This window comes from Fusarium solani (genome assembly GCF_023522795.1).
Source record: "Fusarium solani strain SB1 chromosome Unknown bctg00000015, whole genome shotgun sequence".
NCBI classification, from domain to species: domain Eukaryota; kingdom Fungi; phylum Ascomycota; class Sordariomycetes; order Hypocreales; family Nectriaceae; genus Fusarium; species Fusarium solani.
In genome coordinates this window covers 138,488-152,754 of record NW_027072143.1, presented here as the reverse complement: position 1 = coordinate 152,754, position 14,267 = coordinate 138,488, and the positions used below count along the sequence as shown (strand labels likewise).

The window sequence follows — 14,267 nt, the reverse complement described above, 5'->3', positions numbered from 1 at the left end:
CACCCCTGTCAGTCGTCTTGAGGGCCCCTTCCCACTATTAACCCCGATATCACCCCACACCTTATTAGTCCAGATACTTGGGCATGAGTAGCCGAGCAGGTTCTGTGGACCCGCGCGACGTTCTAGAACCTCGATCTACACAATATGGTCTAGTAGTAGTAGTTTTTATTACGCCCGGGAGAACGGATCTCATAGGGCCAGTGGCTACGCTAAGCTGTCTTCGCTTCTCCGCTATTCCTCCAGACCACCCAAAAGAGCCCCACTCTTCCTTCCAGCTCGTCTCTTTTCCAGCCCCGCTTGCTTGACTCTGCTTGACAGGCCTGCTCGAAGGCCGATTTCTCCAAGTGTTCAGCATCCTATCCCCAGCAGCTGAAGCATGGTCTGTCAACATGAGGCTGTTTAATGTTAGTAGTCAGCTGTAGTGTTGGTGTTTAGCATGTTCTGTTTCCCTTTTTCACCTCAGTCTTCCCGTCGCCATTGCAAACTTTACCGCCGCTCGCACCGCCTTCAGGTTAGGTGTCCATTTCGGTCCGTCCGACGCTGACTTGCCACCAAGGAAGTAGGAGAGGTTTCCCATCATGCTTTGTCCAGCTTGTCCCATGACTTCACGCTCCGTCTCCCATCTCGTGCATCGGAACAGAAAGTGTTCCATCGTCTCTGGTGCTCGTCCGCACTCACACATGTCCGATTCGGCGGTTCCTATCTTGCACAGGTAGCTGTTGATCCTCGCCATTCCCGTGCGGAGCTGCGAGAGCACGTCAGCTTCCCGTCTCTTTAGGCCGTCATATAGCGCTTTCGTATGTTCGCCTGGTAGAGCTCGATCGATCCGCTTGGAGTAGCCGCCTACTTTGTCGGGGAGTGCCCGCTGCCGCCGCAATTGCGACGTCGCCAGCCTGGTCCGTGTCGACCGAGCCTGGTACGGCGGCGGCTCTGGGGTGCATCCTGCTTGGGTCGCTTTCTTGGCTTGTCTCTTCGCCTTGCGGCCCATGGCGAAACCGTCGTTTCGGGACGGAGCCCAGATCATCTTGACCCTGTTGTTTCCTCTCGCCAGTCGTTCGATGTGTTCGTAGATCTGTCGGATGGTGGTCTGGCCAGATTGCTGTCGCGGTCGTGCGATCGCTTTCAGTGACGACTGGCAGCTTGATACCACGGTGAGCTCTCGACATTGCAGTCCGTCAGGCATGCATCGTAACGCCATCGCTATTGCCTCCAGTTCGGCCGTGTACGGGTTCTGGTCGTCTCGCGACCCGAGGGTGACCGAGTACCTGGCCACCATCCTACCAACTTGACCAGTTGACTCTTGCGTGACGAAGCCTCCCATAGCTACAAGCCCTTCTCTGTCAGAGGCACCGGTCGCGATGACGATATCTTTGGCATCGTTAGCTGCTGCTATCGCCGCCTCACGGTCGGCCTCGCATACCAGTGACGCTCGGTTGTGCCACGGCGGTACTGCATAGGCTTGGATCGTTTCCATTCGCTCGATTCCGCTCTTCTCAAATGCAAGTGCCAACCTCTTGAGCGGCGACAAGTATCTCCGGCTCACTGATACTTTGAGCGTTGCGAGCGGATGCGTCTTTGGCAACGTCCGAACGTTGATGTACAGCTTCATGCCGGCTTGGGCGTGTCGTCCGTCTACTGTCTGGATACCGGCCTCCGCTTCCGCGACCGCCCGCGACACTGTCCGAAAGGCTCCCGTGATGGCCTGTGCTCCCATCTTCTGAGCCCTGTTGAGCCAGGTCAGTTCCTTCTCGCCACGTGCGTGCGACCAGACGACCGAGGCGTAGTCCATGGCCGGCGTCACAGCCGTGATGAAGAGCTGCCTAGCCGTGCGTGGGGACAGCATCTTGAGTCTCCTCAGGCACATGGCCGCCGAGAGACCCTTGGTGGCCGCCTCGGCCATGTGTTTCTTGAACCTGAGCTTCGCGTCCATGACCACTCCCAGGATCTTGGCCTCCTGCTTCGGCTTGATCTCCTTCCCTTTGACCATGAACGGCGTGCAGCTGGTACGTTCGGCCACGCGTGTGAAGTGGACGATGGTCGTCTTGTCACATTCAAATGTCGCCCCGCTGCGCTTCTCCCATTCCAGTGCGCGGTCAATAATGGCCTGTATTCCGTCTCTGTTCGCTTCCGCCGTCGGGCCTGTGACCCAGGCTGAGTAGTCGTCAACGAACGCGATCGAGCCGCCCTTCGAGTCGATCTTGCTCTGAACCAGGTCTGCGTTGAAGAAGAGAAAGAGCACGGGCGACAGTGGCGATCCTTGCGGAAGGCCAGCCTGTGGCAGCTCCCGTAGCGCAGAGGTGTAGCCGTTTACCGTGATGGTGGCCGTGCGACTCGAGCAGAATGCGTCTATCCATCTCACCAGCCCCTTAGGGATGCCCCGTGCTTCCAATCTTTGCAACAGTCTGTCCTTGAACACCCCGTTATAGGCCCCCTTGACGTCGAAGCTGACCAGGCTGACCACTTTGCGGTTCCGCCATGCTTTGTAGACCTGTTCCTGGAAGAGCAGCAGCGCCTGCTCTGCCGACCGCCGCTTTCTCGCACCGAAGTGGTTGGTAGGCAGGAGTCCGTATGTTTCGACGGCGTGTGAGATGCGGTCCGCCACTACTGCTTCGAGGATCTTGCCTAGCGTCGACAATAGCGAGATCGGCCTCCACGCTTTTGCAATTCTGTAGTCAGCCTTGCCCGGCTTCTTGAGCGGAATGATCTTGGCAGTCCGCCACTGGTCCGGCAGTCGTCCTTCGCCCAGTGATGTATGGAACAGATGTAGTACCCGCTCCTTCACCACCGGCCACAGCTGCTTCCACACCATCGCCGGCAATCCGTCCTCTCCGGGTGCCTTCCAAGCCTTGGCCTCCATGACTTTCTCCTCCACCTCCCCCATCGTCAGGTTCGGCATAGCAACTTCTCTGCGATGCGGCCGTGGGCCTTCATCTTCTATGTCGGTCGGTAGTGGTGGGAAGAACGCGTTGAGCAGTTCCTCCGCCTGTTCAGCCTTGTCTTGTGTTGTTGCCCCGTTTGTTCTTTTCAGCGGAGGCACTTTGTCGCCGTTTGTTTCGTCTCCAGGCTTCAGGTACTTGGCAGCTTGCCAGATGTTGGTCCCGTCGGCGAGGAAGTCTTCCCAGTGTGCCTTCTTCTGCCTTCGGATGGCGTCGTGGTACTCCTTGGCTGCTTCTTTGGCTCGGGTTTCCAAATTGTCGATTCGCTGACCAGCCCGACGCCGGGTCCTCGCTAGGTTCCTCCAAAACGTGTAGCTTCTTCGGAGCCTTGTGAGATCTGTCGTCCACCATCGCTTCGCGTACGGCGATGGCTTTGCTCTTGGGACAAGTTCGTGGATCGTGTCTAGGACCACGTCCATCAACCTGTCAGTCTGTTCTTGAACTCCGCCGCCCCACGGGAGTGGTGCCAGCTTGTCCTGCACTTTCGCCCTGATCGCGTTCCATGGTGCGTTCTTGAACAGCAGCCTCGAGCCCGCCATCCTCTCTGGTGTCGTGAGATCAAATTCCGTCTCGATGGCCCTGTGGTCTGATCCATGTTCAGTCGGATGGATCCCGCAGTGAACCATCTCGTCTGCCAGTTCAGCCGATGCGAGCATCAGGTCGATCGTACTCTCCCCACCGGGTCCTTCCCACGTCTTCGTCCCCCGTGGGAGGAGACTGAGTAGGCCGTGCTCGTCCATGAGGTCGATGATCGGGCTCGCTTCGCCTTGCCTCCTGCCTGTCACCTCATCGCCTCCCCAGAGCTGGTCGTGGCGGTTGAAGTCACCGGCCAGGATGACGTCCGTCCTTTTCCCCGTGCTGTTGCGAAAACTTGTGATTGTCGTGTGCAACTGTCTCATGGCCGTGTGCAGAGCGTCTTCATCTTTTCCTGCCACGTACACTGACACCACCAAGACTTCTCGGTCGGGCCATCTAAGTATCGCCCCGGTCAGGTCAGCCGAAGGGATGGGCACCTGCTCAGTCTCTAGATCGCTGCGTATCCAGAGCATACTCCGGATCGGCCACTGCGTCTCGTGTCTCTTTGATGGTACGAATCTCGTCCAGTTCCTGTGGTGGTTCGGTGTCGTCATCAGCGTCCCATCGATGTTCAGCGCGTATGGCTCGGCCACCGCCAGTACTGCATAGTCCTGCAAGTCCCTATCGTTCATCATGCTCAGCTGCACCACATCTCTCTTCCGCACGTTGAGCTGTAGGATCTGGAGGTTAGTGGCCATCGGTCATATGCAGTTGTCGCACCCGACAGTTTCGGCTGAGCGACTCGTGTGGCCCTCCACAGAGAATGCACTTTGGCTCGACCGCCTGGCAGTCTCGGTGTCGATGGCCCGTCTCCGCGCACTTGCCGCATCGTTGCGCCTTGCTGCATGCGAAAGCTTTATGGCCAATCTCCCAGCAGGTGTAGCACTGAGCCGGGCCTTGGCGCCGCTCAAAGACGTTGGTGCTGGCCGACTCTCCCGCAAGGTGGAAATACCCCTCTTCAAGCAGCCGTCGCGCATCGCTCGCTTTAGTGACGTAGATCACCATCGAGCCGTACATCTTACCATTCGCCTTGTCGCTGAGCCAGTGCATCTTGGCGATCATCACCTCATTTTCCTTCCCTAGTGCCTCCGCCGCACCTGGCAGCACATTACCGGACGAGTCCAGCACCGCAGTCCTGTTTGCGCCGTCGCCCTTGACCGGGTATAGCTGGTCTCTGAGCACTCTGGCGCCCTTGACCACCGTCTTCTCCGCCGCCTCTCTGATAAGCTGCATCTCTGCTTCGTCTCGGCACACCACCTTGATGCGGTCTGGATTCCTCGCATCCTTCACCACGGCTGCGCACCGCCAGCTCTGTTGGCCTTCCCTCACCCGCACCTTCTCTTCGATCGCTTGACGAACTTCTCCAACTTGCGCCTTGCCTCTGTCCTCTTCGCTGACCCGCGAGGTGTCGATGGTGCAGAACAAGGTATCCGTGAATGAGAATGGGGTCGTGCGCATGGACGATAGTGTGCGGATATTGCTTGGCTGGCTCGTAGGCGGGGTGCGGGCTACGTCTGCATACGATGGCTGTGGGCTCATCTGAGCACTGCTGGAGATGCTGTCGGCCATCGTGTTTAGCTGTTCCTTCACCTGTTTCATTTCTTCTTTCACTTGTTTCAACTCCTCTGCCGTCTGGGGTTGTGTTCTCCCTAGCTCTTTCATAACTTGCTCTCGCATCTGCTCGAGGTCTCTTGCAGCCTGTTCACGCATGGGTTTGAGCTGCTCGTTCGTCTGCTCTCGCATTATCCTCAGCTGCCTGGTGGCTTGTTCGTGCGAGCGTCTGAGCTCGTCCACCTTCTTCGATTCCTCGGCTGCCTGGGCCTTGATCGTCTGGATTTCCTGCTGGAGTTGGCGTATCGTCTCCAGCTGCTCGCTCATCATCCGCGTTGCCGTTCGCTGGTTCTCCATCAACGCGTCCCAGAGCCTCTCTAGCATCTTCCTCTACTCACTCATCAAATGGGCCGACGTCTCCTGGAGCATCGCTCGGAACATGATCTGCATGGGCGACGCGTGGTTGCCCGTCGCGCCTTCCGTCGTCTGCGATTCTCTGGCCCCGTCGGCCAATCCAGTCTCGCCTTCATTTTCACCATCCCGCGGCTGTTGTAACCCGTTCCTCTTCACTGTATCACTCCTCTTCTCAATCGCCTGTAGCCTTTCCTGTAGTTTTGCAGTCGGCTTCACAGGTCTTGAGGACCGACGCGCCATGGTATTGAATCTCCACCTCGCACCAGGATCTCGTCGGCAGTCGCGTCCATTTCGCGGCACCGCGCCCACGGTCGCACCGGCCTCTACGTCCCTCCAAAGGATTGTAAAGATTGTAAAGATTGTCACCAGTTTCGTCGAAAGGGTGCACCGAGAATGAAGCATCGCAGCTCGGCACGTACGTCTTGCTTACCTTGGGTCTCTCGGTATGGCAAACATTCCACGTGTTGCATGGGCAACGGCAATCCTCCATCATTCTGCCTCGATTCGCACTAACACCGACGTCGCCCAGAACTTCATTGCTCTCCCCTTGGCCTTCCTTATTGGCAAGCGCTACACAATCATCATCTCTCTCGTCGTCTTCCTCGCCGCCAACATCTGGAGCGGGGAGGCGCAGTCCTACCAATCCCTTCGGAGCGCCCGCATCCTAGGTGGAATGGCCGGCGGCATGATCGAGGCTCTCGCCCCGACCATCGTCACCGAGACGTTCCCGAAACGCCAGCTAGCCAGGGCCATGGTGGTCTACGTCGGGTTCCTTGCCATTGGAGCAGCGCTTGGTCCCATCATTTCGGGTGCCGTAGCCCAGGGCTTGGGAGAATGGAGATGGTTCCAGAGGGTCATGTCCATCGCAGTGGCTGTCAATCTCGTGTTGTTGAATTGCGCAGTGATGCTGGGTGTGCTTGATGAAATCAAGGTTATTATTGTTATTGTCATGGTGAGAGCTCCCTAGGGGTTTATATCCCATGCGATTCCATCTAGGACTTTCAACTTTCAATCTAGGACTTTGTGATGTGACCCTGAAGTGAGGGGGAAGCTCCCAATTATTCCAACATCTCGTGTTCAGCATCATCATGCTCCCGGAGACGACGCACGAGGGCACGGACTACGGTTGCATATTACCACATGGGTGACAAAACCCTTTTGGGAAGCCTCAACCATGTTAAAATACTTAGTAATTTTGTGGACCCTTGCAAGACTACAGTACTGCACACTATCCGGAAGGTATCTCTCCATTTGGATGGCATCTCCACTAGGGAATATGTCGTGATAATTCCTGGTGACGCGTCACAATTTTTTCACTCACTCACTCACTCACACATACACACCAGCATCAATACCCAGCCCATCGCCACCTCGTAGCAGTCATGAGCCATCCCCATCCATTCCCAAAGTAAGCTCGGGTCTATCTATCATGAGATTGTGTGACTGACCTTGTCTTGTACGTAGATATGCCTGATCACGTCCTATCGCAGACGTGTCCCGATGTTCCGAAGACCGTGGCCCCTAAATCGTACCAACGGAGCCACGATTTCATCCGCGATAGCTACCCAGGGTCCAATCTTTGTCCATATTGCGGCAGACGTTGGCCCACGAGCATCCCCATCCTCGACAGCTCGCCAGTCCCGTTTCGAGACGTTGAGACAGCCTCCACCTCCTCCGCTATACAGTCTATCGACCTAACAGCCTCTGATCGTTCCACGCCCTCACGGACGATCTTCACCGGCTCTGGAGACGGCCCTGGCCGTATCCTCGCAGCATCGCGGCCCTCAGCCGTGTATCGAGATGCCAAACTTACCCAGAGTCGGATCGCGAGGGGCATGAGGGCGAGCTCGTCGCAACTCAGTGAGGCTGTGGCTAAACAGAGCCAAAACAAGAGCAGACGGAAGATCTCGATGCGTCTCACTGTCTTCCTTGCGAAGCCTGACCCATGGGAAATACTAGACGAAGACGAGGAGCCCCAGTGGTCTTTGGCTAGAGAGCTGCTGAAGGTCGCTTTGCGCCCCTTCGTCGACGAGGAACCATCCTTACCTGTCCACTTCTGGTTCGACAGCATCTTCTTCCCTCAGTTCAAGGACAAGCCTGCCCTCTCTTCTGTTCTTCAATTCGACAAGAGACTCGTTCAGAACGCCCATATTAAAGAGGGTATCACGGAGCTGAGCGACCTCGACTGGGAGAGACAGACAGTCGCAGAGCTTTTCGGCGAGGACTGCCCTTTTCGTTTCAGTAAAACAGAGGGCAGATATCTCCTTTTCCTTGTTTTCTATGAGCCATTGCCTCCTCGACCACAAGTCCCGGCCCCTCGTCATATCAAGACGGCGAGGTCAGCCGTAAAGCCGTTCAAAAAGGAGAGGGGAATCAAGAAAGAGTTAGTCAAGACCGAGGTGAAGGTACAGCCAGCCTTATTAATCGGGAGCGAGTTCAACTCCCCCTCCTTGAGCCCCTCTCTGAGCCCAGTTCTACCTCCTTCGAGAGCTAGCGCAGAAGACCAGATCGAGGTTATTACTAGCGACGTGGACGAGACCCGCGCGGGTCAGAAACGGGCTCGAGACTCTATAAGCTCAGCACTCTCGGTAGAGGCAGAGGATGAGGAGCTCTCGGCTGACCCTGCCTTCACTGCCCATGGTCCCGCTGCTGGAACCCGAGGAGTTGATACGAGGAGGCCAAGTAGTCGGCATCCTCGTAAACAGACGAGGAAATAGTAGCTACTCTAGCTCAAGGTGACCCAGGTCCCCCATCAGCTCGTCCACACTATTGATAATATCGCCGGGTAGCTCAGTTCCGGAGAGGCTATTGTTAATAGGCTCAAGGTAGTCCTGCTCGAGGAGCTGAAGCTAAAGCATTGTCAGCTAGCTTTTGAGTGCGATGGAGTACTTCTTTACGTACGAATCTCTCTTGCCCTCCAACTGGACTCTCTGGGATGCTCAGCACCGGACTTGCCCCGCAGTCGAGATGAACCTGAATCTTGTCTCTAAGCCGTAAGTAGATCGCGAGGTGTGGCCGCTTATGATCAAGCTCCCCATCTAGCTGACCATCGAACTGAAGATCCCGGAGCTGTTGATCACACCAGTCCGTTGTTATTGGGTCAAGAAGATCGTCTATATCGATAGAATCGACAGCGGTCATCATCTGGGCAAGCCCATCTCGAGCCGCAGGCCCTAGATGGACTGCCCAGTTCTCCACTTCGCTTGTATTATACAGATCCATCGGGATCCCGGCGACGAGATGCTCCCTATTCTTCTGTGGCCGGATCCGATGGCCGTTCCACATCTCCGTGAAGTCCGCAACCTCTTGACGGATCATGGGTCCATAGAGAGCATACACTGTGATCTGGTGAGCAAGACGGTTTGGTTGGAAGAGGCCGCTATCAATCAGCTCGTGTGAGAACGCGATCCAGCGCTGACTGACACCTTTGAGTAGCTTTTCCCACCAAGACTCGATCCGTTGGTTAGATGTGCTTGGGCCCCAGATATGACAGGAGCTCAGTCTCGCTCCCTGCCTGTGGACTCGTTGGTCGTTATCCTCGGTGGTATACCGAAGCTCTATCTGATCAAGGTCGGCGAGAATCGCCTGGGCTCCGGCCCAAAGAGGAGTCTCGATACCATGATCCGAGCGGGTGAAAAGGGGGCGGACCCCTGAGTACGACACAGTCCGTAGAAACTGTTTGAGTGAACTCAGCGCAGTCATGTTCCCCCTGCCGACATATATCCAGATGATGGCTCTCGAGTACGTGTCGATACAGGCGTAGATAGAGAAGCCGAAGTTCTTGAGCTTCTCGTACCCATCGAGAGACCACATAAAGTTAGGCCCAGGAACCTGGAAGTTCTTCCGGTGCTTCCAATCAGCAAGGCGTCTTTGCTCGGCCCGCTTCTTCCACTCTGGGTTCGTTTGGTACTCGCGATATAATGTATTCTGGCCGACAAGGACGCCGGCACGGATGCGGACGTAATGGTATAGATACCCCCTGCCAAATCCTCTGATGCTTGAAGACTGGCGGTCGTCTTAGAAGAGGAACTCTCTTGCTTTTTGAATAGCCTCCTGTCGTTCAGCCAGATCTCGGAAGCGCCGCTTCATGCCATGCTTCAGACGATACTCCTGTACAGTTCGCTCGGAGATCTCGATGCCGCGTCGCTTGAGATCACGGACGATGGAAGTGTCGCTATATCCGTATCCGTAGAAGTAGCCTTTGATCAGCTCGACGAAGGTGTTGGTATCAATCTTTGAGTGAAGGGGAGTACTCCTGGGCACCCCATTCCGCTAACCTCCTTTTCAGGGTTCTGACGTCGAGTACGTGCCCATCGTCGCGGAGATGGGCACATATAGTGTCAATGGATAGTCCTTCTCGCCGCTGCTCGAGGATCAAGTCCTTGACGCGCTCCAAGTCCTTACGAGGCCTCGGCATTGTGCGAGACGCAGACCAGGGGGTCGAGGTCGTGATAGAGGTCGGAGTTCATACCTCCTTCCAAGGCTTCCAGCTGCAATATCCTGCCCCCTCTGAACCGGCATTATCGGAGCTTCGGCGCCGATGGAATGGCATCAGCACCGCTTGGTATGGCATCAGCTCTGCTACATTCAAAACAGTGCGCTATCGTATCAATACTGTAGCCCTATATACAAACGCCTAAAGCCTATGTGCGAAATAGCTCCAGTCATTTTCGTACATGGTTTTGTCACCCATGTGGTAATGTGCGACCGTAACGGACCTCTGCGGAGGAGCGGTCTTAGAGGGGCAGAGAGAAGCGGCGGAGACAAAGAAGACGGAGTGCAAAGCTGAGGAGAGCATGGTCGAGAACACCACGAACACCGCGCAGATCTCGTCGCCGGCTGAACAACCGACGCTGAATATGGAATATGTACGGCGATCCTTCTCCCTTCGCTTCGTCGAACTGAACTGGAAAGCCTCCCTCTTCTCCTTCTTTCAGCCCTTTAAGCTCATCGTCCTGCCCCAAGTCTTCGTCACTGTTGTCATATTCGGCCTGACCATCGGCTGGACTACCATCACTTCCATCCTCATCTCTATCATCTACGCCCAGCCACCCTTCCTCTGGGGCCCGTTGTCTATCGGTCTACTCAACGCCGGGTCGCTGGTTGGTATTACCATTGGCCTCCCTATCGGCGGTGCCCTCGCCGACATGCTCTTCAACCGCGCAACCCGACGGTCCAACGGTGTGACCAACCCAGCGACCCGTCTCCCGGCCCTGCTGCCTGGTGCCTTTCTCAGCCCTGCTGGCTGCGTAGTCATGGGCTTTGCGCTACGAGACCCGGGCAATTACATTGTGGTATGCGTGGGCTGGGGCATGCTCTGTCTCGGACTTACGAGCTCGGCCAACGTGCTGCTTACGTATGCTGTCGACTGTCTGCCGACGCGGGCCGCACATATCGGCGCCCTGGCCAACGTGACAAAGAACAGCATCGGGTTTGCTGTGTCGTATGGTGCTGTGGACTGGTTGCGGAGGATGGGCCCGGTGAATCAGTTCTCCACCATGGCGGGCGTACTGTGGGGGTCGTACCTCCTCGCCATTCCCCTTTGGGTGTTTAGCAAGACGTTGGTGAGAAAGACGACGGCATTTGCGTGAGTGTCGAAGGACATAAAGGAGTTTTATGTTGCAGCGGAGAGATGGGGTTAACTCTAAGCCGCCCATGGAGATCCGGATCCGGATGAGCTGTCTATCTATGAAAGACCGACCTTCAGTCACTCATTGGATAGAAATCAAGAGCCTCTCATTATGCCGATTCATCCGCAGTTGCGATATACAGCTGGATGCTGATCTTGGTGGCTTGGCTATTGTAATGCGTGGAATGCGTCTCAGAGGTATGTAAGTGGTATATATGAATGGCCTTTTAAGCTGTAGTATTGGCTGATAGGTAGGCATGAAGATGGGCAGCACGGGGACTCTCATCACGCCGACGTCAATATGGGCAACAAACCCACCATCACCCTCGCTCGGACGTCAATCCTGTAGGGTATCCAATCGTCCCACTCTCCACTCCATCAGCTTTCCCCGCCGATGCTATTGACATCGCGGGAAGCTCTTGGCGGTTGAGCTTGCCTCACAACCTCGCGTCTGAGACTTGATGCCTATTATTGAATACTTCCACATAACACTATAGTCATATTCTTGGGCTATCTAGTCTACCTTGGGGTTTGTTAAGATCTGAATTGGAATACGTCCGGCTTATATGAATGCCATTTCAACGTCTAGCCAGCACTCCCTATGTGTTGCTGATTGGAGGCTAGTGCATGCACCGTTGTTTTTCAAAGACAATCTTATTTCTCAACACGCCCACATTCGCGATTTCCACTTCGACAACGTCGCTGTCCGTCAAGAGACGGCGAGGGTTCTTGAAAACTCCAACGCCTGCCGGCGTACCAGTCATGACTGCTGTCCCAGCAGGGATAGTCGTGCCTTTAATCACAAGCGCCAATTAGTCGAGTGCTGATGCAGGGGAGAATAAGGTAAAGGCACCAATTGGCGACATACCCTGGCTCATCCAACTCAATATCTCGGCCGGCTTCCATATGAGGTCTTTCATAAACTCTGCCTCTTGTACAGTCTCTCCATTCAGACGTGTGATGAGTTTGAGGCCTTCCCCTTGTCCAATGACCTCCGGGTGTACAAGCGTTGGCCCGATGGGGGCAAACTTGTCGAAGGCTTTGGCGAAGTAGAATTGACGCCCACACTGCTCAGGAAGCTGATACAAGCGGCATGATATGTCATTGCCCACTGTGTAGCCAAGGATGCATGACTGGGCTTCCTTCGCGTTCACGTCGCGACATGCCCGAGAAGTCACGAACACAAGTTCTCCCTAGAACCAAAGCCGGCTGTTAGCAGGAGATTAATGTTAGACGGCTGAAGTGATATACCTCGTAGTCCGGTAAACTTGAAGCGCAGAATTTGTTCATCACTATGTCCTCGTAGGGATCTGCTAAAGCTGCAGCTGGCTTGGTCCATAACGGAGGGTGTTGTGTGATCGCAAGCTGAAGGACACACAGTGTCAGTCTTCTTTGTGTTCGGTCGACGCTAGCGTTCCAGCATGTAGAGTGACATACCTTTGCTTCTTCCGCGTGCGACTGGTAGTTCAAGCCAACGCAGTAGATGGGTACTCCGGTTCGAGGGACAGGTGCAAGGATCTGTCTTGATTAGGACCAAGTCATTACGTAACTGACCGCCTACCTTTCCGAGTCTGACGGGTCTCCCGCCATCTCTTGCTATTAATCCTTCAACGGAGGCGTAGCCATCGACTTGCGATACGACACCAAGCTGCTCCAGGCCATTAACACCCAGGTCAGCAAAGTATATCAGGTTGTCGTCGGCAGACTGGAACCGGACGAGGCAATGAAACGGCGGCATTGCTAATGACGACGAGGAACGTGGTCCCGAGTGGAAGTTGAAGGACGGAAGACTTAGTCAAAAATAGGAGGGGATGGATGAATATCTTACTGAGAAACAAAGAAGGTTTTATGATTGGGTGCGACAGCCCAGGGCTACGGGGGAAATGAGATACTCCTCGGAGCAACTCACAAGCTCCGCCGAAAACGTGGGCCATCGACAAGCCCGGCCTCTCATTTGCGCCGCCAAACCTCCGACGCCAGCCGGAAGAATGGGGAAAATCCGCCAGTAAATTCTAGAGGTTGGCATCGGGACGGCGTTAATGCGGTGGCTTGCGAGCAAGGTTGGTGCGGACGACGCGGACTCGGGACTGAATCGCCGCTTACTGTACGTGATCACTGCGTGGTTGGATGGATCTCTGTCAGACAATTGGCTCCACAGGGATCATTGATGGCACCAGTCAATTGATGAGAATTATCTAAGGAGCAAGAACTCAATGACAAGATGCACTGAGTCGTGCAGCTCTTTATACACAAATGAAAGCGTTGCCTGTTCTAGGCAGTAGCAGCCGCCCTGCAGGCAGCTGCACTAGTGGGGCCAGGGCTTGATATGCGACACCCACTTCTCTCTCCGATTCTTTTCTAGCCTCGCTTGACTCTGTTTGTGTTGAAATGAGAAGATACAGATTGCTTAATTCATATCTCAAAGTGAAGTAGGGGAACCACTATTTATGTACAGGCACGATTTCTTGTCTTGCCTGAAGAGGTAGTGTTACGTAACGCCTCGCCCTCTGATTGGTTGAACACAGCCCCTATTGTGGAGTGCTCTGTGGCACATTAAAACGGCTCTTCAGCCACTTCCTATGTAGAAGAACAAGGCTCTTTATTATCCTCTTCAAGATGCTCGGCTAGTGCGAAATAGCTGTTAGTCACACTCTTAGTTGGTGTGCCGGTGGCCCGTCCACCCTTACACCAACGGGTAACCCACTCTGTCCTTGACTTTGCGGGGCGGTGGCCGTGGAGAAAAATACAGTGGGCGGCATAAGTCTTAGCCCCATGTTAGGTATCCGGTGTGGTTGAAGTGTTAGGTCTCCCACCCCCTACCACCTCTCCGCTAGGGTGGGAGACCTAACAGTTCAGCCCACCGGTACCTCATAGAGGGCTAAGACTTACTGCCACCCATCGAGCCCTGTCGGTTATCATGAGCCGAGTCAGAGCTTGCACGGTCCTCCGGTTACAACTCGCACGCCGCAACGGCACCGCAGCGGTACCGCTTGGCCGCCACTTGGCCGCCATTTGGCGCTTGGATCGCCCCGGCCTCAGTACGGGTGCGGGATAGGCTCGAGCAATAGTGATGGCGGCCGTGTTTGAGATTACATAAACTCAAAACTTCGGCCTCGTGCGCGCGTTTAGCTTGATGAGGGAGGAGCAAGAACAATCAGGGC

General features: G+C 55.3%; 6 protein-coding genes across 6 annotated transcripts; 3 read left to right on the top strand and 3 right to left on the bottom strand.

Annotated features, from left to right (window-relative positions):
• Positions 1–64: 64 nt before the first annotated feature.
• MRS44_018019 (uncharacterized protein) lies at positions 65–5,447 on the bottom strand (the record flags this gene model as incomplete). Its single annotated transcript, XM_065616222.1, has 3 exons — positions 65–395; positions 459–4,183; positions 4,233–5,447. The coding sequence occupies 3 exons, from the start codon at positions 5,445–5,447 to the stop codon at positions 65–67; spliced, it is 5,271 nt and encodes a 1,756-aa protein (XP_065472294.1).
• Positions 5,448–5,922: 475 nt separating this feature from the next.
• MRS44_018018 (uncharacterized protein) lies at positions 5,923–6,444 on the top strand (the record flags this gene model as incomplete). The annotated part of the gene is made up of 1 exon (XM_065616221.1): positions 5,923–6,444. One exon carries the CDS (start codon positions 5,923–5,925, stop codon positions 6,442–6,444), a length of 522 nt encoding a protein of 173 aa, XP_065472293.1.
• Positions 6,445–6,943: 499 nt separating this feature from the next.
• On the top strand, positions 6,944–8,194 carry MRS44_018017 (uncharacterized protein; the record flags this gene model as incomplete). The annotated part of the gene is made up of 1 exon (XM_046277626.2): positions 6,944–8,194. One exon carries the CDS (start codon positions 6,944–6,946, stop codon positions 8,192–8,194), a length of 1,251 nt encoding a protein of 416 aa, XP_046125832.2.
• A 3-nt stretch (positions 8,195–8,197) lies between these two features.
• MRS44_018016 (uncharacterized protein) lies at positions 8,198–9,894 on the bottom strand (the record flags this gene model as incomplete). Its single annotated transcript, XM_065616220.1, has 4 exons — positions 8,198–8,326; positions 8,379–9,456; positions 9,508–9,651; positions 9,755–9,894. 4 exons carry the CDS (start codon positions 9,892–9,894, stop codon positions 8,198–8,200), a joined length of 1,491 nt encoding a protein of 496 aa, XP_065472292.1.
• Positions 9,895–10,273: 379 nt separating this feature from the next.
• Positions 10,274–11,068, top strand: MRS44_018015 (uncharacterized protein; the record flags this gene model as incomplete). The annotated part of the gene is made up of 1 exon (XM_065616219.1): positions 10,274–11,068. One exon carries the CDS (start codon positions 10,274–10,276, stop codon positions 11,066–11,068), a length of 795 nt encoding a protein of 264 aa, XP_065472291.1.
• Positions 11,069–11,726: 658 nt separating this feature from the next.
• On the bottom strand, positions 11,727–12,844 carry MRS44_018014 (uncharacterized protein; the record flags this gene model as incomplete). Its single annotated transcript, XM_065616218.1, has 5 exons — positions 11,727–11,899; positions 11,975–12,299; positions 12,358–12,471; positions 12,544–12,624; positions 12,668–12,844. The coding sequence occupies 5 exons, from the start codon at positions 12,842–12,844 to the stop codon at positions 11,727–11,729; spliced, it is 870 nt and encodes a 289-aa protein (XP_065472290.1).
• Positions 12,845–14,267: the final 1,423 nt, after the last annotated feature.